This window comes from Mesoplodon mirus (assembly GCF_964341445.2).
Source record: "Mesoplodon mirus genome assembly, chromosome: 8".
NCBI classification, from domain to species: Eukaryota; Metazoa; Chordata; class Mammalia; order Artiodactyla; family Ziphiidae; genus Mesoplodon; species Mesoplodon mirus.
The window spans coordinates 6,712,204-6,732,938 of NC_138984.1; the positions used below are offsets into that span (position 1 = coordinate 6,712,204).

General features: G+C 55.3%; 1 protein-coding gene across 4 annotated transcripts in view; it reads right to left on the reverse strand.

Annotated features, from left to right (window-relative positions):
* Positions 1-606: 606 nt before the first annotated feature.
* DGKD (diacylglycerol kinase delta) overlaps positions 607-20,735 on the reverse strand; it is a 108,527-nt gene continuing 88,398 nt past the window's right edge. Inside the window, exons 18-30 of one of the 4 annotated variants that reach the window (XM_082630658.1) lie at positions 20,232-20,328; positions 18,130-18,240; positions 16,380-16,476; positions 16,131-16,238; positions 15,044-15,157; positions 13,903-14,037; positions 13,491-13,642; positions 12,423-12,534; positions 12,246-12,338; positions 11,207-11,326; positions 4,396-4,513; positions 3,178-3,308; positions 607-2,421 (exon numbers count right to left, since the gene is read on the reverse strand). In XM_082630658.1, the coding sequence (XP_082486784.1) occupies positions 2,332-2,421; positions 3,178-3,308; positions 4,396-4,513; positions 11,207-11,326; positions 12,246-12,338; positions 12,423-12,534; positions 13,491-13,642; positions 13,903-14,037; positions 15,044-15,157; positions 16,131-16,238; positions 16,380-16,476; positions 18,130-18,240; positions 20,232-20,328 (1,478 nt within the window). In that variant the 3' untranslated portion in view covers positions 607-2,331. The other 3 variants (XM_082630659.1, XM_082630656.1, XM_082630657.1) reach the window with 3 other exon arrangements.

The window sequence follows — 20,735 nt, forward strand, 5'->3', positions numbered from 1 at the left end:
CAGGTGAGAGGAGCACGCACACCAGGACAAAAACGGGGCTCTACTAAGCATAGGAGAGAGAAGAAAGCTGCTGGGGAGGCAATCTACACATCCAAAGCCCACACAGCCCTATGGTACCCTGCCAGCCTGGTTTTCGACTCTGTGATCCCAGCCCCCCATCCCTCACCCCAGGAAACTGGGGGATGATTAAAGTGACCTTGAGCTTGGAGAGGCAGCTCCCTTGTAATAAAGGTGCTATGATTAAACAGCTGTAAGTAGGAAAGCTCCGGTTTGCAGTTACACGTGAAAGACTTAGGAGGTTAGAATATTAGCTAAAATGACCCAGCCCTCAGTAGGTTGGGCTGAAGCTGCATGTGATTAACCCTGAGAACCTTGGTGCTACCTGGCCCCAAGGTTGCTGAATTTTTAATTCAACAGATCCTAGAACCTACACCCTAAATAATACAATGGCATTCATCCCACTTTGCTTTTCAGCCACCCGCCAATTCAACCTGTTTTTAGAGCGGCTGAAAAACGTAATTCTGAACCCAGTTCGAGAAGATTTGGGGCAACGACATCTTACGTCCAAGTGCAAGGAACGGTAACAAGAAACCCGACAGTGAAAGATCAAAACCAGGCTTGTTTTATTTATACACAGAACGTATTTACAACCCCAGATGTGGATATGTACATAGCGATACAGGAGGCGTTTGCTTCCACGGTGGGCGCTGTATAAATTAAGATCATAAATATGGGGGAAGCCCCACCAGAGGGCACAAAACCTTTTCTCCAAGACTCCAGGGATCCCTCCTCCCTCCCTCTACACTGACAGGACCGTGAGACCCCGGGGGCCCCCGAGGGACAGCCATCCAGCAGCACGGCGGGGGCCCGGAGGGCAGCCCCACGCGCAGCAACACGCACCACAACGCGCGTGGGACGCCGTCCCAAAGACGCGGCCTCACGCAACGCTTGCGTTTATCCCGCTCGCTCTCACTCACTACCCTCAGAAAGTGGTTTCACGTAAACAGTGTCGCTCTAATCACTGACGACGTTACCTTTAAACACCACGCTTGACCTAAACCTAAGGCTTTCCCACGGGAGGGCGCTGAGGGCCGCGGTGGCCCCCGAGCACCGGCCACCAAGCCCCGCGTGCGCCCTCCTCCGCCGAGTCCCCGCCTGTGCGTCGGCCCTGAGGGCCTCAGAGCCCGGGGTGCCCCCCGCCCGAAGCAACAGAGCAGAGGGCGTCTGGCACCGCGGGCCGGGCCAGCCTGTTCTACTTTGAAACCCAGGGACTTGCGGCGACTGGGTTTCCTCCACCTCCCTCCACCCGCGGTGGCTCTGATGGGCGGGAAGGTCGGGGCGGAGGAGAGTGACACACTACCTCCGAGGGGCAGGCGGCTGAGCGCACGTGCAGAGCGCGGCCACCCCACCCGCGGGGACAAGCTGGCCCGGGGCAGGGCCTCGGCCGAGCTCAGCGCAGGGAGGCCCGCCAGTGGAAGCCCCCGCCGGCCGGAGGCAGCGGCCGACTGCGCGGCGGGCGGGGAGCCGGCAGAGCGTGTGGTGCGAAGTGAGCGGCAGGTCAGTGCTGCTCGGCCGCGCGCCCCATGGGCCCCTCGGGACGACAGCGCCCCCGCTCCCGGGCCCCTCGGGACGGCGGCACACAGCCCCCGGGAGGCGGAAGGGGAGAAAAGGGCCAAGTCCCAGGCGGTGAGGACCGGGGTGCCGCCGGGGACGGTCCCGTCTCAGCTTCCTCCCCGCGGAGGGACGCCGACCTGGCCGCTCCAGACGAGAAGTCGCCCCGGGGTGAGAAACTCTGGGCGGCCCCTGACGCCCCGGCAGCCCGGGAAGCCTCCTCCACACAGAAAACACGGACCAGCCTCTGTCCGCGGGGAGACGACAGGCCAGGCGTCCTGGGCACAGAGGGGACCCCGCGCCCGCAGCCCAGGGACCGAGGGGCCGAGACGGACGGGGTGCGAGCTCGTCAGCCCCGGACCCTAACTACCGTCTGCTCGGCTTAAGGGGGACCCAGCGTCGCCTTCGTGTCAAACGGAACCGGCGGGACGGAAGGCAGCCAGGCCGCGCTCACACCAGGGCACTCAGACGCGCGGGGACACAGCGCGGGCCGGAGGGGGCGGGAGACAGTGCCCCGCGCTGCGCCGCTGAGGGCGCGCGGAGGAGCCCGGGCCCCGGACGGGGCGGGGGCGGCATCGGCTGGAAGGTAGCTGTGTTGCGGGTCGGGACCCGGGGCCCGGGCCGCCGGGCCGGGTCGGAGCGGCGGGAGTAGCACCATGAGCGGCGCCGAGCCGGCTCAGTCGCGGGAGGCGCGGGGGACGCAGGCCCAGAGGGCGGAGGCTAGGCCTCGGCGGCAGGGGTGCTGCGGCTCAGCTCCTTGATGCCACACAGGATCCTCTTCATGTGGCCCACCTTGGTCACGCCGAGGTCCTGCAAGGAGAGGACAGCGCTCAGGCCCGGCGCGCCGCCGCCCGCGTCCGAACGCAAGTGAGGGTGAAAGCGACAACGGGGGACGCAGCTGGAGACGATGCCCGAAACCAGCGGCCCGCGGCCGCCCGCCACGTCCCGGTCCCTGACGGGAGTCATCAAGGGCACACGGAGCAAGACACAGACGAGCGAGGCAGAAGAAAAATCAAAGGGCGCCACCCTTCCTGGGCAGCTCGGCGGCCTCAGCCTCTCGGGACGGGACGCGGCCTGAGCGGCACAGAGAGCCAGGCTCCGGGAGCCCCGGGTCAGGGCGCCCCGCGTCCTCCCGTCCTCCCGAGGGCAGGGAGACGGGCGGGCGGGGCCCCTGGGGGAGCCAGAAAGCGGCCAACTGGGGAAGGAACCCCGTCCGCTGGGTCCCCTTCACCCGGATGGCTGTCATCACAGAGAACGCTTCAGCTTGACTAGCGGAGGGCTGCATTCCCCAAAGGGTTTTTAGCGCTAACGTGGCTCACTGTCCAGTTAGGCTAAGAGAGCGAGGCTCCCCACGGGGTCTGCTCGGGCTTTGGCCGCAGCAGGTGAGACATCACGTCTGGGAGCCGCCGCGCATCACCCCCAGGTCGTCACCCCAGGTCGCGCACAAAGGCCTGAGAAGAACGGTGAGGAGACTGCTGACGCTGGGACGCGGCTAGGTCAGAGGGTGGGGACAGGGGAGCCGTGGGGAGCGCAGGTGCGCCTTCCCAGGAGACGCAGTGGAAGTACCTTGAGGTCCCTGCGCTCCAGGTGCAGGAGCTCTGAACCCCGGATGTCGTGCCGCGTGAAGATGTCCTTATACTCACAGAGACTGAGGTGCTCCAGCCAGGCAGCAACCTCCTCTGTGCCCCAGAGGTGAACTGTCGGAGACGGAAAAGCACGAGTGCAGTGAGTGCCCAGAGCCCAGCGCGAAGCAGGCGGCGGCCCGCGCCCGAGACACCCCAGCAAGCGGCGCCCGAGACGCCCCAGCAAGCAGGCGCCCGAGACGCCCCAGCAAGCAGGCGACCGAGACGCCCCAGCGGCAGGCACCTACCACCCAGCCCCAGGTGCCGCCCCAGGCTGTGCAGAAAGAGGAGGGGAGCTGCCCGCCCTCGGGGGCGTGAGCTGCCGCAGAAGCTGGTGTCTGTTCCTGCCAGGTCACTGGCAGCCTTCTGTCCCAGGAGGGACACAAGGGTCTGACTGCGGCTGAAGTCAGCTTCCCTCTCCCTTCTAGAGGGGTCCATTTCACTTCCAGCCCACAGCAGGAAGGGAAACATACGCAGAGATTCCACGGAGTCAGAGCCACCATCATTCAAAGAAACCCAATTTTTGGACAAACATGCGAAGAAGAAAAATCAAAGGGAGCTACCCTTACTGGCAGCAAATGCCACCCCCAAATCCAGGCTTGGGGCTGCCCAGCACCTGAGAGCCTGGGGGCAGCTGTGCTCAGGGCCGACACTTTCAATGGAGATTCTAAAGCCCCAGTTGACTGACCCAGAGGAGAAACATCCTGTAGTGCCATTTTCTATTGATTTCACGGCCCAGGGCCACTGGCAGCCCAGGTTCCCGGCGCAATGAACTGATTAATGGGGGACAAGCAGCCCCGCAGAGGAAGCAGGCACAGGGGGCCAACGTGTGGCTGGAGTGTGAGCTGTGTCTCTGTCTTGTCACCTCTGCTGTCTCCTCCCCACCTCGGGCCCCAATCTAGCGCAGGCAGGCGGCTCGGTGGCCTGTCTGTCACCCCGAATCTGCACCGGGAGCAAGTTCAGGGCAGGGCGTGACACCGGTGAGCCTCCCACGTGGAGCGGGAAAGCCGGGGTGCGGTTCTGTAGCCACAGACGAGTCGGCGCAGGGCGTGACCGGAGGCCGTGGCCCCGGGATGATGGGGACAAGCACCAGGCCAGGGAGAAAGCAGAGCCTGGGCCCCACACAGCCCGGGCGGCCAGGAGAACAGCAGAGGGCAGGTACCCGGGGCTCCCAGGCTGCTGCGAGCTTCTCTGTTCTTGTTGTTCTTCTCCTTCTTAAACTTGGTCACCAGGCGGAATTTACCGCTGCGGCTGCGCTTGGAAAGATCCAGCATCACGTTCTGTGTGGCAAACGAGAAACGGTGAGTCAGACCCCGGTTCACCAAGACCTCAGCCACCCCTCGACCAGACAGGCACGGAGCTAGGAAGACACGTCGTTCCTGATACTCTTATTCCCGGGCTTTTCCTTGACTTTTAGTCCTGTATTTATTGCTGATTTTTTAATGCCTTTAAAAAGCAGTTTCACAGTGATAAGTATCTATTTTCATATTCTTTTTTTTTTTCATTTTATAGTGTTTATTTCTCATGTGACTAGAAAGCTCTCTCTATATTATTTAAATATCAGGACCATTATATTAAGATTGGTAAGTTATTAGCCACTCTTCCAGCATGGGCGGGCTTTGACTATCAGCATCACGAGTATCTTTCTAAATAAAGCTTTTCCTGCACTTTGCACTGTTTCCTTGCGATCTGCTCCCTGAGGCAGAATCAAGGAGGGAAGGGAGTCAGAGGGACACGGGGACGGGGTCCCTGCTCGGTGGCCACCTCCCCACAGAGCAGTCCAGGGCACGGCGGAGCCATCGCTACCCCTTCCCCACGGGTCTGTGGACCTTCTCTGCTGATTCTCACAGAAGCTAGGGCAGGGGTCTCCGCCAGTAAAGCATTTTGTGCACACACAAACACGCACCTGTTCTGATAATGTGTATAAACCTATTCACAAATAAAGAAAGCGTAATTTCCTTATTTTTCAGGTGTGCCACTTTCTTCCTGGCCCCGCCGGCCTGGATTCTGCCCCTGGGCCCTGTCTACCTACATCCTCACAGCGACTGGCACAGTTAGGACTGCGCAGCTTTATGACACACTTTCAGATCTGACGGGGACATCAGGTCGCACTGAAAAAACTCCACCGGCATTTTCACTGGGATTGCACCCAACCTAGAGCCTGGAAATACTAAGCATCTCCACACCCAGACTGTCGTGACCCTGCGTCTTCATCACGCCCCTGCACGGTCATCTTCGTGGAAAGAGACCTCTTACAATGACATTTTCTAGTCAATGACTGTGAGTACTGAAGAAACTTGTTTTCACAGATGTCTTATTCTTGGCAAAACCATCAAGCGCCCATTCTCGCACAGCTGCTCCACGCAAGAACTCCAGCTCCCGGGCGGTCAGCACAGTCACGGGCTCTCTGGCCCCAAGACGAGCCGCCCCTCACTCCTCAGCGCCGCCCGCAGGAGGGGCGGCCACGTGTGAGGCAGGTACTCTCCAGAATCCACACAAAATCCGATTCCTGACTCTACAATTTCTTTCTTCAATGCAAACATGAGCTTTACATTTACTTCTAACTTTTTCAATATGCATATTTTCTTCCACTGGTAAGACGAGGAGACTAGTAGAATGTGGCTGATTATCGAGCTGTTATCTTATTTAACATCCTCCAGCCTTTTAAAAGCAGATTTCAGACATCAAATTACTCCACCCATAAGTACTTCAGTATGCAACTCTAAGAATACTCTTTTGAAAACATATTCATGGCACCGTCATCACACCTGATACCACTAACAATAATTCATTTGGCTCTCATTAATCCATTTGTATCAGATCTCCCCGACTGCTCCAAAGGTTTATCCTCACAGCTGGATACGTGTGGGTAAACATCTGGAGCAAACCTTTGAATCAGGACCCTGACGGGGTTCACAGGGGACACCCAGCTCTTGTGGCTCAGTCTCTCCTCCTCGGGGCCACCTGTAGAGAGACCTGGCGTCTGCCCTGCAGGACAACTCGTGCTCTGGCTCTGACGGGCGTCTCCCTGCCTCCCCACTCCCTGTGTGGTCCAGAGCTGCTGATTCCATCAATCTCGTGTCCCCACGGATGCAAAATGGCGCTTTAATCCTACACGCTCCAGCTAGAATTCTGTTATAAAGAACTTCTTTCATCAACTATTTGATTTAAAGAAATAACTTCAAGGGATCTACTGATAATACTGAAGTCTGGAATCCAACGTGCTGGTTTTTTAAAAATGAAATGTTTAAAGTTCTGGAGATCTGTTTCCTAACAATGTGAATATACTCAACACTACTTGAACTACACACTTAAAAATGACAAAGATGGTAAATTGTGTTTTTCTACCACAATTTAAAAAAATGAACCGGGACAATGTCCATCTTTTTCCAGCTTTGACACTTTCTTATATATGGAAATTATATATTCCTTGACATTTTCCCTTTGGAAGTAAAATTTATTTTTTCAAGTTGTTCTGTGACTATTCCTTTTAAAATATCTTGAAATTTCAATTTGTGTCATTTAAATTTTTTTCTGAAAAATCAACAGTTTCATCAAGATTGTAAGATTCATTGTCATTTCTTTGTATATGCTGTAACTTGATTAATGCTCATATCTGTTGTTATAGCCCCCTTATCATTTTGTTCATTTCCCCCCCACCCCGCCCCGCCAATTACATCTGCCAGAGGAGACGGTTTTTTTTTTTTTACTTTCCTTTCAAAGAACCAGCTCAAAGACCTATCACTTCTTTTCCTTTCAAATAAATGATTTTGCTATTTTTATGCCAGTAGAAATACGGTGCCTCCCCCTCCAAGGTTCCCTTTGCCCCTCACACTTCACCTCCTCCTGCTGCCTTGCATGGGGGCGAGCCGGAGTCCCAGAGGGTGGCAGCACTGAGCTGGAAGGCCCCAGCGGAGTTGGCTGGAGAAGCCAGGAGCCCAGGAGCCAGCGTAGTTTTGCCTTCACTCCCGGGACCCCTGGCCCTCGGTTTCTGGCCTCAGGCCCCATCGGGTGAACGCCTGCAGTAACACCTCCCCGGCTGGCTCCAGAGGGTTTCTGGTGTTGCGACTAAACCTCAGGCGCCATGGGTACTATCTCCCACCCACTACTGCAAGAACCAACACCTGCTGTGTCTCAGCAGCCCACATCCAGGAACCCTGGAAACCAGGGCCACTCTAGACGGGGCTTAGGGGGTTCATCAGGCAGGCAGCATTCAGGTCAGCCATCCAGGGAGGACTCGTGGTGCTCTGTGTGTTTCCATGGTGGCTGCATGGCATTTGGTGATAGTTGTTCTGAAAACACTTTTAGGCTTAAAGCTTTAGAGCCACACAATCCCTGTGACATGGGCTTTTAGTACTAAGACCTGACAGTCCCAAATAAACTGAGGTGCTTGGTCACCCTGCAACTGGGCACCAGGCTGTGAGCCTCCCACCGCAGCAGCTGCTACCCTGCCCGTGAACTGAAGAAAATCCTTGCCCTCCCTGTCTTCACTGAAGAATCTGCATGGAGGCAGAAGCTACCCACCTGCGCAGGGCAGCGCACTGGGAGCACAGGGGCCATGGTTTACAGCTGGCACAATTTCTGTTCTGAGTTAGTATCTGAGGTTTCCTTGTGGCCTAGAGCTGTGCTGCTCAAACTACCCCTGGAAAAGAACCAGCGTTAAAAATTCCCATTCCATAGTGGACTGGTACTTTAATGAAAGAAAGTAAAACAAATTACTAGAAAAATGAAACCCCCAAAAGGCATACAAAATACAAACCTCAGTTTTTTATCGGGACTTCCCTGGTGGCACAGTGGTTAAGAATCCGCCCGCCAACGCAGGGGACACAGGTTCGAGCCCTGGTCCAGGAAGATCCCACATGCCGCTGAGCAACTACGCCTGTGTGCCACAACTACTGAGCCTGCGCTCTAGAGCCCATGAGCCACAACTACTGAGCCCACGTGCCACAACTACTGAAGCCCGCGCGTGCCTAGAGCCTGTGCTCCACAACAAGCCACCCCGATGAGAAGCCCACGCACCGCAACAAAGAGCAGCCCCCGCTCGCTGCAACCAGAGAAAGCCCAAGTGCAGCAACAAAGACGCAATGTGGCCAAACATAAATGAATAAATAAATAAATTTATTTTAAAAAATTTATTATTTTCAACATAAAGTTTCCCTCTCAAGTGCTTCAAAGTTTCTAAACGCTTCCTCTCAATTTCTACAACGATAACAAAGAGTTTCATACCATCAGTAGTAGTCCCAGTTTAGAAAATGATCAGATTTTCTAATGTCCTATGGGCAACAGAAAAGAAAGCATTTTCCCTCTTTGCAGAGTATAAAATTCTCTCTATAGAGAAGCATGATAGAGACTTGTATATATATTCTACATATACGCATTCTATCAACTTGCTTTGTTCAGATGTTGTGACCGTTTGTTTTACGTGATTAATCACGGACTGATAGGGATAGCTCACACTACAAAATTGGGTTTCTGACACTTCCTATCATTTCAAGAAGTTGTAGCTTTACATATTTTATGCATGTAAATTAAGATTAAAATTTTGGGGGTCATCACTAAAAGAACAGACAGAAGAGTACATATTTCCAAACTAGTAGAGGGGACAAACAGAATTGTGTGGGAAGAAGGAGAGACTCATCAATCAAAAAGGAGAAATGAAAAGAAACCAAAAAATGGGACAGAAAGCACAAAATATGGTAAAAATATATCTAAATATCATAACCATAATAAATGTAAATAGACTGAACTCTCCAATCAAAACACAGAGTACTATACCAAATAAAACCCCAAAATTTAGCAATGCTATTTATAAGAGCGACACTCCAAATCAAGCGTGAAAGTGAAAGTATGAAAAAGTACGAAAAAGAATATACCAAACAAGTGGACTCGAAAACAAAAAGAATTAACAAAGGTCTTTATATAATGATGAAACTTGCATGCATCCAATAACATAACCTCAAAATACATATAGCAAATATACACAAAACCGCAAGGATAAACTGAGACATCTACATTCACGGTTAGAGAGTTCAACAGTAACTGACAGATCAAGAAGACACAAAAATAAAAAACAAAGTAAGGACTTAATGACGTAAATAATTACAACTGGATATAAGGTACGTTTATAAAAACTGACCACCTTTTGGGCCATAAAGTAAGTTTCAACAGCTTTCAAAGGACTGGTAACATACAAACAACTGCCTTTGAACACAGTGAAATTAAGTTAAAAATCAATAACAAAAAACTTATCAGAAAAATATCTCACATATTGGGAAATACATACTTTAACTCATTTAAATGTTATATTAGGACAAGATTTTATCATTATTATAACCATCATAAGTTTATCTCAGAATTATACAATATATAGTATAATGATATGGTTATTATCTTTTACCAATATAAAGTGATCCTCTATCATTTACTGCCTTAGGTATGCAATTCTATTTTTACATTGTTACCTTGGATTTTTTATTGTGTTTTCTTGAAATTGTTTTAATCTTTCTGGGTCACAATTTTTTATTGAGGGTATGGAAGAGAAAACTGGGCTCCTGTGACTAGTATTTGGTTAGATTTCTTTTTTTTTTTTAACACGATCTAAGAATAATTTGCTTTTAAGAGGAGCAGTTATATTATTTTCTATTCTCTTATTTTTCTGCTGTTAGCTCCATCTTTACTACTTCTTTTATTGTCTTTTACGATACAGACTACATTTTGCTTGTGTCTTTTGTGGTGATTCAAAAAGACATACACCTTTTCAATTTTACTAAAAGCTACCTTTAAAACTACGTTTAAGTTTTTAAAACATAACTGACTCTACCTTTCTCTAATTATCGAAGTCAAGAACTTTCATTAACCTTCCTCCACCGTAAGAAGAGGGACTTTATGTGCCCTCACTCCCAGCCACGTCCTCTTCCCTGTCTCCCCACTGCACTGTCCGCACTTCACAGGCTCTGACAACATAATCTGGAATCACAGGCCTAGGTTACTGCTACATTTGTTGAACATCTTACGTATTATTATTTTAGTAATTTTCTTTAAATGAAATTTTTATAATTAACTACAAATTTTGATGAGCTTGGCCTGGCCCTCTGAACCAAAATGTCCTCATTCTTCAGTTGTTGAGTTTTGTTTCTTGGCTGGAAGGCCTCTGAGTCAGTTTTCCAGGCAGGGTTCACATTTATCAACAAACGCCTGCATGTTCAAGAAGAGCTCTGGACTGCCGGCCCCCTGTCCCCTCGCCCTATTGCTGCCCACGGGTCCTAACAATCGAGCCGGAAGCAGGGGCACCTAATGTGTCTAGCAGTTCTTTACCTGGTGAACTTTTCTCCCGGCCCACCTCTGTTCCACCCCCTGAGAGGAAGGCCATCTGGGGTTTGCCCCTCTCCAGGTGCTGCCCGCAAAGACCAACCACCCAACAACAAGAGCCTCTCCAGGGCCTTCTTCCTGCCTCTCCTGCTTCAGGAGACACTACCCCCAGGGCGCATATGCCCAGGGTCCCATCTGTTGTCCCAGCTATAAGACCTGTGCAAGCTGGGGTCTCTAAATACGCACAACAGAAAAGCGTGACTGTGAGTTGAACACAGCAACTCTGCCCCTGTCAACAACAAACTCCCAAGAAGTTGATGTTTAGCCAACCGATGTGCCTCCACACTGGGGGCAAATAGTGGGGCTGGGCTCAGCCTTCTTTCCACCTATGTCCTGGACAGCACAGCATTTCTGTTGCCGAGGGCAACTTGTGCCCCAGTCACCAAGGGTCATCCTTAAGAGCAATTCCCAATTCCTTCCTACCTGCCGAAGTTCATCTCTGTGCCTTCAAGGCATCTTAAAAGAGAAGCGTGGGAGGCCAGATCAGGGGCTGCAGGACCAACACCATCTTAATCCCGAAGCTGCACAGAGCACGTGAGTTCAGGCACTGAAGGTTGTGCCACTGTGTCCGGGGACACCGCGCTGAAGCCCTGTGACCCACATACCTCTTCATCACCAGGCTCCATGGGCTGGCACAGCCAGGGCGTGTCCGCCAGCTTCCTGAGCTGCTGGTCCATCTCGACGAGGGCAGCCGTGAGCCGTTCCTTCTGAGGGGGATCCAACTGCTGCTCCAGGCAGGGAGGGAAGAGACACAGCTGGTTACCGGCAGGGAGGAGCTGGGGCCGTGGCAGAGCCCCACGTAGACGGGAGGTCTGCCCCAGGGGCTGGGCTGCTCTCAGAGAGTTTTCTAAAAACTGGCAAGGAAACTGAGTCCCAGAACGCCACTTAAGGGCCAGACTCAGAACCTCCCCTCGTAAGTAGTGTCGGGTGAGAGAATTAAACTCTCCTCTCGTAAATGATGGGGCAGGCCCAGCTTGTCTAAAATCGCACCAGCATGGCTGACAGGTCACCTGCTCTGGTTTCCTCGGGACCCTCTCTCGGAAGCGGGGGAGCAGCCCGCCCGCACCGGAGCGCAGGAAGCACGGTGGGGCCGTGGAGGCAGCAGCTGGAACGTGTCAGGACAGTGCGGCATTTTGCAATGAGAGCAGAGAGTGGAGCTGGACTCTTAGGGCGGTTCTCCAGTGACTTCGCCTCCTTGACCTCCCACCTCCTCGTTTTTTAAAACAAGGAGGTTGGCCAGGCGCTCTCTCGGGTCTGCCCTGCGCTAGCTTCTGCGATTCAATCCAACTCCAGCCTCACGCCTCCGCAGGGCTGACTCATCAGCCAGGCTGCAGGGCTGAGTGAGGAAGGCGGCCGACCCTGGGCGCGGGGAAAAGGCCGGCCAGCCTGGCCGCGGCGGTGGCCGCACACCTGGGGGGCCTGGGGCAGAGCGCCGTCTACGACACAGGAGGTCCCGTCCGCCAGTCTCGTACACCCTGGAGATGACGTGGCGAGATGTGGCCAGAGGGTTTGAGCATCGCCACACCGTCAGCTCAGATGGCCTCTGAGGCCCCTCCGACAGGGGGCCTAGAATTCTCAAGGCCGGGGATCCTGGGCTGAGGCGGGCTGCCCTCTGTGCGCACAGCAAGCGGCCCCCCAGCTCACCAGGGCCAGCTTCCCTGCCAGCAACAGCTCCGTCTCGCTGCGCAGAGCTCTGACGTTATTCACCATCTCCAGCACGAAGCTGCAGCTCAGCCCCTGGGAGGAACCAGAACAGACACCGTGGAGACGGCCCGAGGGCGAAAGGGGCCCACGGGAGAAAGGCCGGAAAAGCGCAGGCACCTCTGCGGCCCTGGGCTTGCCGTACACCCGGTCCATGGCCTTGGAGCTGGCGTTGACGGCGTGGGCGAGCTCCTGCTCCACATCTCGGTGGGACCGCGCTGCTTCCCGGATGCTGGAGGGAGACACGGCGCTCATCAGACCGAAGAGCGGCAGCCTGCGAGTCGCCTCGCTGGAACACAAGCCCAGATTCGGCCCAGAGGGCCAACAGGACCACGACTCGACCGTGATGACCCGTGACGGCCGATCGTTTCCTGGCCGGTGGCGGAGGAGGCCTTAAATGGGAAATCTGACAACAAAATCCCAAACTTTTCTAGAAACTCAGCCAAGGCAGTAAATGCCCCAAATGAGATCTACACCTTGCAAAACAGCGAGCGGGTAAGTAGCATAAGGCAGAGGAGGAGAAAGCCAGGACAAAGCTAGACTGGGCCGTGGAGGGGCCCCAGGCCTGTGGCGGCTCCCAGCAGGGGCAGGGGAGGCACACTGCAGAGACACCGCCAGACGGTGGCTGAAGGGGGTCGGCGGTTGTGGCCAGCGAGAGGGCACAGGTCACCAGGCGGAAGGGCCATGCTGGAGCGAGGTGGGTGGACACAGCGGGGGGCGGGGAGAATGGACAGTGGGCAGAGCAGCGACCACTGTGCTCGAAGGTCCAGAGCAGGAGAAGGAAACGCCTTTGGCTGTTGGCCTTTGTGTTTTCAAAATAACTACAAGGTCTGCTTCTTAAGTGCAAACCCGCTCTCTGGGGGCTAAAGGAGGCAGGAGGGGTACTATTCTCAGAGATCCGGGATAGGCTGTAAAACCTATGAGCTGCCTCTGAAAACGCCGGTGGTGTGAAGCTTCCACCTGCATAAACCCCGAGTGATCCCTGGAAGACTGTCAGTGAAGATACCAAAGCCCGGGGTTAACAGAAACCGGGGCCAGGCCCTCGTGAAGGAGGCAGACGGCACATAAGATCCGGCAGGGGCATCTCAACGCCTGCGGCCCAGCCGCGGACCTGGGTCGTCCCAGTGATGTCAGGGGGCCCGGGCGCTCTCGCGGAGGAGTGGACCACGGAGGAAAGGTGGCGCCCACCTGTGGATGAGGGCCCCCGCTGCCTGCCCAAACTGGTCCATCTGGTTGGCTTCCTCCTCGGACAGGATCTCCGGGTGCAGAGAGAAAGACGGAGGGCGGGGCAGCTCACACTTCTGCTTGTCCTCCCAGGACTTCAGGGTGCTCTCAAAGGCCTAGGGCGGGGGAGCCAGCGTCGCACTCTCTCCTGCCAGCGCACACCTAACAAGCACTGCTGGGACGCCAGCGGGGTAACTGGCTAGAAAGGGGGACGTTCTTTTTAACGCTGGGGGGGGGGAGCGGTCCTAGAAATCAGAGCCCTGTTCACTGCATCTTAATCTTCAAAACAAACAAGTAAATTCCTGGAACAAAACGTTAAAAACTCCAGGCCTTCTCCTAGAAGGGGCACGTGTGCGCCGCAGGCAGTCCGTCTTACCCGATCCCTGGTGAGCGTCTGTGCCCGGTTCTTGTGGATAATCCGAATGTACCCTGGCGGCTGGATCCAGGCCTCTCCGTCCACCTGCACAGGTACGCCCTCATCCCCCAGGATGGAGATCTTCACCGTGCGACACTGAGCAAACGTCACAGCCGTCACCGAGCTGCAGCCAGGAGCCTTCACGTGCTCTCAGCACCACAGGCACCGTCCCGCCCTACACGCCCCTGCGTCGGCCGGCTGACCCCTGGGGCGACCCCATACCCCGCCCCCCACCAGCCTCTGGGGTCAGAGCACCCCCGCCTGGGGGGAGCCCGGGGGGTCTGCCCCACCCCGCTCCCACTGCCCTGCACCCAGCTCCGCCATCTGTGATCGCAGTGCAGGGAACTCAGTGCTCAGACACCAGCACCAGGTGCAGGGCGGGGACACATGACCACCAAGAGCTGCTGGGTCCCTGGGCACGTGGGGACACTCCCAGGACAGAGCAAACACCCAACAAGTGCTCCTCTTTTCAACAAAAACTACTGCCAAGGAATTAAAAGTGTGAAATTCAAGCAGCCCACGGTGGGGGCAGAAAGGACTGGGGTTCAGAGGAGCATCAACTCCCCATCTCTGTGCCTGAGAACATCGCCCGCCCCAACCCCACCGACAGACACACCCTTCCCAACCCATTACCAGAAGTACCAGATGGGGAACCCACCCTGCCACTCGCTAGCTGGGCCTCCGAGCAGCCGGGCGAGGCCACGCACTCGGCCTCTGTTCCCAGACTCAGGCTGTGGCTTCTAAGAGCTGCAGGCCCAGGGGCCAAGGTCAGCCAGGCCCGTCTCATCTCACCTCACCTCAGCAGGGGTGGGCAGGAAACAGGTGGTACCCACAGAGTGAGTCAGGGAGGGAGCTCAGGGAGGGTACAAGCCAGCCCCAGTTTCCAAAGTATTTTTTAATTGTCAAAACACGGCAGGTGAGAACGGGCTCTGGACCAGGAGGCGGCCGGGGCGATCCTGGAAAAGCGCCCACTCCCCTGGGCTCTGCAGCCCGGGGGCCCGTTTATCTCGAGAGCGCGGCTCTGGGCCAGGCCTGCCGCCCCAAACGTGTGTGAGCCCCAGCTCCACCCAGGCCCCTCCCGCCTCCAGGACCACGGCGGTACCTGGGCGATTCGGTGATGCTGCAGCTTTATGACACGGGAGACGGCCATCTGCATGCTGCCGAACACGGCGACCACCTCCAAGATCTTGTCATCGAACGACGGGGCTGCAAAGGTCTGGAAGGGCCGGCGTTAGAGCTGACCTCTGCTCCCAGCTTCCCTGAACACGCCCCTCGCCACGCGCATCCTTCTCACCTGGGGGCCGCTGTGTTGGCGAGAGCCCGACAGGCCCACTAGTAGGAGAAGCTACGGGGTGAACACTTGCTGACGGGTCTCCACGTCAGAGCCTGAGAGCAGCTGCCTGAGATCAAAGCCCAGGCCTGCCACTCACTAGCGTGGGAGCTTGGGCAGCTTACTGTCTCTCTACCTGGGTTCCCTCATCTGTAAAATGGGGCTAACACGGGTACTACGTTCCTCACAGGTTCTCATGAGGGCCGTCAACAGGCACAGCGCTGAGAAGAGGGACCGGCACACGCTCAGTGTGCAGCCGGTGTCAACTGATTTTATTAGCTATTATGTACGAAGGAAGTCAGGCCCCTGGTTAAAACCTATCAACGCCCCCAGAGTTCTCGGCATAAATCCCAAACTCCTCCCTGCCTTACACGACCCCACGGGAGCTCTGAGCCCTCCGAGCTCCGCGCAGCACGCACAGCACCGTGAGCCTCCTTCCCGCACCCGGCCGGGCCCTGCCCGGCCGCCAAGCCTTCACATACACTGTTCCCTCCTCCTGCCCCACACCCACCTGACCTGTCCAACCCCGAGTCACCCTCAGGTCTCAGTGTAGATGTCCCTCCTCCTAGGAGCCTTTCCAGATCTGGGCCCGGATTCCAAGCCACACCTGCGACCACGCCTGTCCTGCCTGGCATCCCTTTTTAGAGGCCACGGGAGCGGGGCCTGCCTGCCTTGCTCTCCGCTGCGCCCCCGCTGTCGGCACAAGGGCCCCGCTCCACCCACCCCTCCGCCTCACTGACAGGGCACCCCCAGAGCGGGAGGCTCCACCACGGCTCCCAAAGGGCCCGCCTCTCTGGGGACCCCGCCCCCATCCCCTCCCCTGAGCTCAGCCCATGCCGCCCAGCACCCCCGTACGTACATCGTCCTCCTTGGTGCCCCCCCAGAAGTTGGTCCCTCCAGCATAGCTGGGAATGTTGAGGACAGCAATTCCCTGGAGACTGGGCAGTGGGATGGGTCGCCCGTCACACTGAGCGGTAGAAATGCGTGAAAGGAGAGAAGAGAGAACCAGGCTTCAGCCGGGGGCTCCCTCCCCCCAGCACTCCGCCCTGGGCTAAGGCCGAGGGGCCACTGGGTCAGCAGAGGGGCCGGCAGGGGGCCGCCTGCTCACCTCCAGCAGGACCTTCTGCTCCAGGTTCTTGTAGGTTCTGTGCAGCAGCTCTCTGGTGCCGAGGACTCCGTACCACATCATGTTCTTGGTTCGACTCCTAGGGGTGGAAAGCAAAGGACTGACGTGGGTCTCAGCTTTCTCTGCACAGCTACCTACGGCCCTTGCAGCCACCTCATCACAAATGGGTCACATCGGGCAATCACTCCCAGCAGCGACACCGTTAAGATGAGGAGCACATGCCCTTGTCACATGTCCACGCGAGATGGGCTAAAGAGATATATTATTCACTGACCGGAAATTCTGCCAAAGAGTAACACTGCCAAGAAAGTAATCATACCCTGAGAGGTAAAAAAGGTAAGACATTACAGAACCTCACAAAAAAATGTATAAATCACAATTTTTTTCCAGCTATAAAATTATGCTTACCACAGAAAATTTGGAAAGGGCAGAAAAGCACAAAGGAGAATTTACAATCCCCACATCTGTAAGTGCTGATGATAAATGCTTCAGTGTATTTCCTTAGGAACTTGATTTACAGCTGAAATAGCGGTAACTGTGCACTTCGCCCTGCACGGAGAGCACCGCCCTGTGTCCTGAGCATGAATGACCACAAGGGGGCACTTCCCACCAGCACTCGCTGAATTAACCCGTGACGGGTCTCTACTTGTGCCCACCCCTGAGCTCTATAACGTACGTGGCAGTGGCCCTTGGTAAACGCCTCCTTGCCGAAGTTCCCAATTACTTTTTAAGGGTCGATTTGTAGAAGTGGCATCTTCTAAGTAGTCCTTCTTAAAGATACAAACTCAGGGAAGATTATATACCAGGATCCCACATTTCTAAAAACATGTCACATGTGGCCTTGCTCCTCACCTGTTCTGCTCTGATGAATTACATGCATTTGAATGCCTTTTCAGTTGTATTCAGACTAACAGGGGTATCTTCAAATGACTTGGGCTCCCATCATGCGCTGTGTAACAGGGATGCCCCCTGGGGACCTCTGAGCCTTTTCCGACACTCTAGCCCCAGAGCTCCAAGGTTTTTGAGTTCTTATACTTGATTTTGTTTTCCGAGAAAGGTCCAACCACACAGGAGTTGGGGGATTGCCGGGCAACTCCTCGGGTGTCACTGTGACCCCCTCCCTCCAAGTGACAAGGGCACCTGGCGGGGGCAGGTCTGCAGGCTCTCCAGCAAGGGGCCCCCTCCTCCTGCATCAATGGCTGTTCTCCGCCCAAACTCCACACCAGCTTCCCTGTCTCTAGTTCTAGAAAGTCACAGCTGAACAGTCTGCCCTCCAGGTGATGGCCACCGTGGGGTGGGGCGGGAGACATCAACTCCGTTCTTCCCTTGTCACGTCTCCCCAGAGGAGAGGACTTTCTACTTCAGCCAGGAGGAAACCTTCCCATTCCTCTCCGTCCTCTCCCCGGCCAGGGGGAGACACTACGTGGTGATTTAGGGGAGAAGCTGAACACCCCCAGAGAAACACCCCCCGGGGCCTCTCCTGTGGCATTTGCCTGCTCGAGGGCCTTGCGGGGGAGCACGCCCTGACCCCACCTGAGGGTGACATGGAGATGCCACTGCCGTGGCCACGACACACAGACGCGCCCCGCTTTCCGACAAGGCGCTCGGGCTCCATGTCTGTACTCCACCTGAGGGCTCTGTGCGCCCCAGAAACCACCCCACGGCCAGAAGGAGAAGCCCGCACAAGGCCCGAGGACAGGCACGCACAGGATCCGCACCCACCTACCCGTACCTGCACTGCTCCGGGTGCTCATCACGCTTGCTGTTGAAGTCCAGGGAGATCTTCGCATCCAGGCCGATGCCAAAGTAATTGTTCATGACGCACTTCTCTGTGTAATACTCTCTGCAAAGGGGTATTTCAGGCCCTTTAGAACAACCCTGCGTGCCAGCCTCTGAGCAGTTCTTCCTGAGGGCAAAACTCAGTTTGTTTGTTTGTTTGTTTTGGTTTTTGGGGGGGGGGCGGGGAGGTAACAGCGTTACTGACATGTAACTCACATACCATACAATTTACCCATTGAAAATGTCCAACTCCATAGTGATTGTCCGTGTATTCAGAGTCACGACAATCAATTTTAGAACAGCTCATCTCCCCAAAAAGAAAGTCCACATCCTTCAGCCATGAGCCCCAACCCCTCCCCAGTGCCGGCAACCACTAATCTGCTTTCTGTTCTCTGCGGACTTGCAGATTCTGGATGGTTCCTAGAAATGAAATCACACAGCGTGTGGCCCTTGGCGTCTGGCTCCCATCACTGAGCACATTTTCACGCCACGAGCACTGGGCTCATCTGAGTTCAGTGCTTCAGCTGGTTAATGGCGAACAGCGACGACCCAATGCAGGGATCCTCGGCTGACGGACCTTTGGGTTGCTTCACTTTTGAGCTATGATTTGTGAACCCTCATACACACGCTTCAGTGGGGACGTGTTTTCTCTTCTCTTGGGAGTAACCGTAGGAAGGGACCTGCTGGGCCATGTGGAAACCCTGGGTTTTGAGGGACCGCCAGACTGTCTTAAAAGTGGCTGCACCACCTCACGTTCCCATCAGCAATGTTAAACCTGATGACATCTGTGGCACACACGCCCACATGTGCTTACACCCTGGATCCCAAAACGTCCCTCAAACGTCCCTAGACCCAATCAAAGCAAAGTCCCCAATTTGAACATGTCCAGCCCAGCCCCACGTCCCAGGTCCACCGCGGGTAAGACTCCTCCCGGCCCCTCACCCCCGTGAGCGAGGCCCGGCACGCCACGCTGGGGAGGGAGGAGAGGAGAGCAGCTTGCGTCTCCCCAGGGGAAGGAGAAGCCTCTCCCTGAAGGAAGAGACCACAGCCCTCGCTGCCAGGTGTGGAAATGCAGGGACCTCGGGTGACGGAAAGAGACGGCACATCTAGTTCCGGAGGCCTCTGTGGGCGCTGCTCATGGAAGGCTACAGCTCTGGCCTTGTTGGGGAGGACAACTCAGGAAGGGTCAGGACCAGAGCCCCCGACAGGCCCCGGCGTGAGGAGCAGACAGGAGGGTGGTGCCAGGCTGGGGACAAGGACGCGGGCCAGCACTGGAGCAGGTGTGGGAACCCAGGCCACCCTGCAGGAAAACTGGCTGCCACCATGCAGGCTTGCAGCTCTGCTTCCCGAAAGCCAGAGTCTCTGAACCGCACATTTCTCACTGCTACTCTCCCCACCATGCCGGACACACATGGTGGACAACTTTTAACCAACTGCCACGAGCCACTAGCTGCCCAGAACTTGCTATCAGCCAGCAGAAAGGGAAATCTAGAAGGCTGGGCTTTCAAAATACCATTTGTCCCCGCAACGGTCTCTACACACACGAGAACAAGCTGCGCGAAAGGCCTCACTGCCTTTGACGCTGGGCAGTGGACACGGCACGTGGCGCGCAGAGCAGCGTCGGGACTTCGTTCCCCAGAGTCCAAGCCCAGGACAGCATCTCCCCAGGCACGGCGAGGAGGCGCTTCCAGCCCGGGAGCTACACTAACGGGAGCGGCAGACCCGCCGGAAGCAAGGCGGTCAGGAGGCGGCGCCAACGCGGGGCCAGCAAGGACCGCAGGGAGGACGACCGAGGACACGGGCAGAGTCTCCAAGCCTGCCGAGGCCCCAGAAGGTCAGGCACGCGCCAGGACGGCGCCTCCCTTCCCAGACATTCCCAACCCACCCTCTGCCCCGGACGCCTCACACCTTATAGGTTTTCCTTATCGGCAAACACCAGCTGGAAAAGGGTCACGCGGGGAGCTGCTCACGATTTTCTCTAGTTAATTCCAAGCCAGTTTTCTACGCTCCAGCATTCAGCTGACAACATGCCCCCTTGGTTTACCCCGTACTCACAGGTTTTCTGGTTCGGAGTTAAAGGGATCGGCATTAATTAGTAATCGACTGATGACTGAACCTCCAGGCAAGGAACCAGACATCCCGGCGCGAACATCTGTAAGGCAGAAAACAGGAGACAGCACTGCCTGGGGGCTCCCAAATGAAGAGGCCGTCGTGTCTTTGAGGCTGATGGTCCACAGGTTCTTCAGAAGGTTATTATAATAAGATATTTCTAAAATACTGCATAAAAATGTCCAAACTTTGACAATTAATAGTCTCGGGGCAAAAATCACTATCATAAATCCATATTCACAGAACAAAAACGAACACCGGGTGGTAACCGACACCTATGAGACACATCAGAAAAGAGCTCACAAAGACAGTTCTCACTAAATTTAAGAAAGTCCACCAAAATGATTCCTACTGCAACTAATCGTAGGGTCTAGTCACACAACGTTATAAGGCTAAACTCATGAGAAAAGGTTAAACATCAAGGAACCCTCCAGGTGACCAGAACCCTCA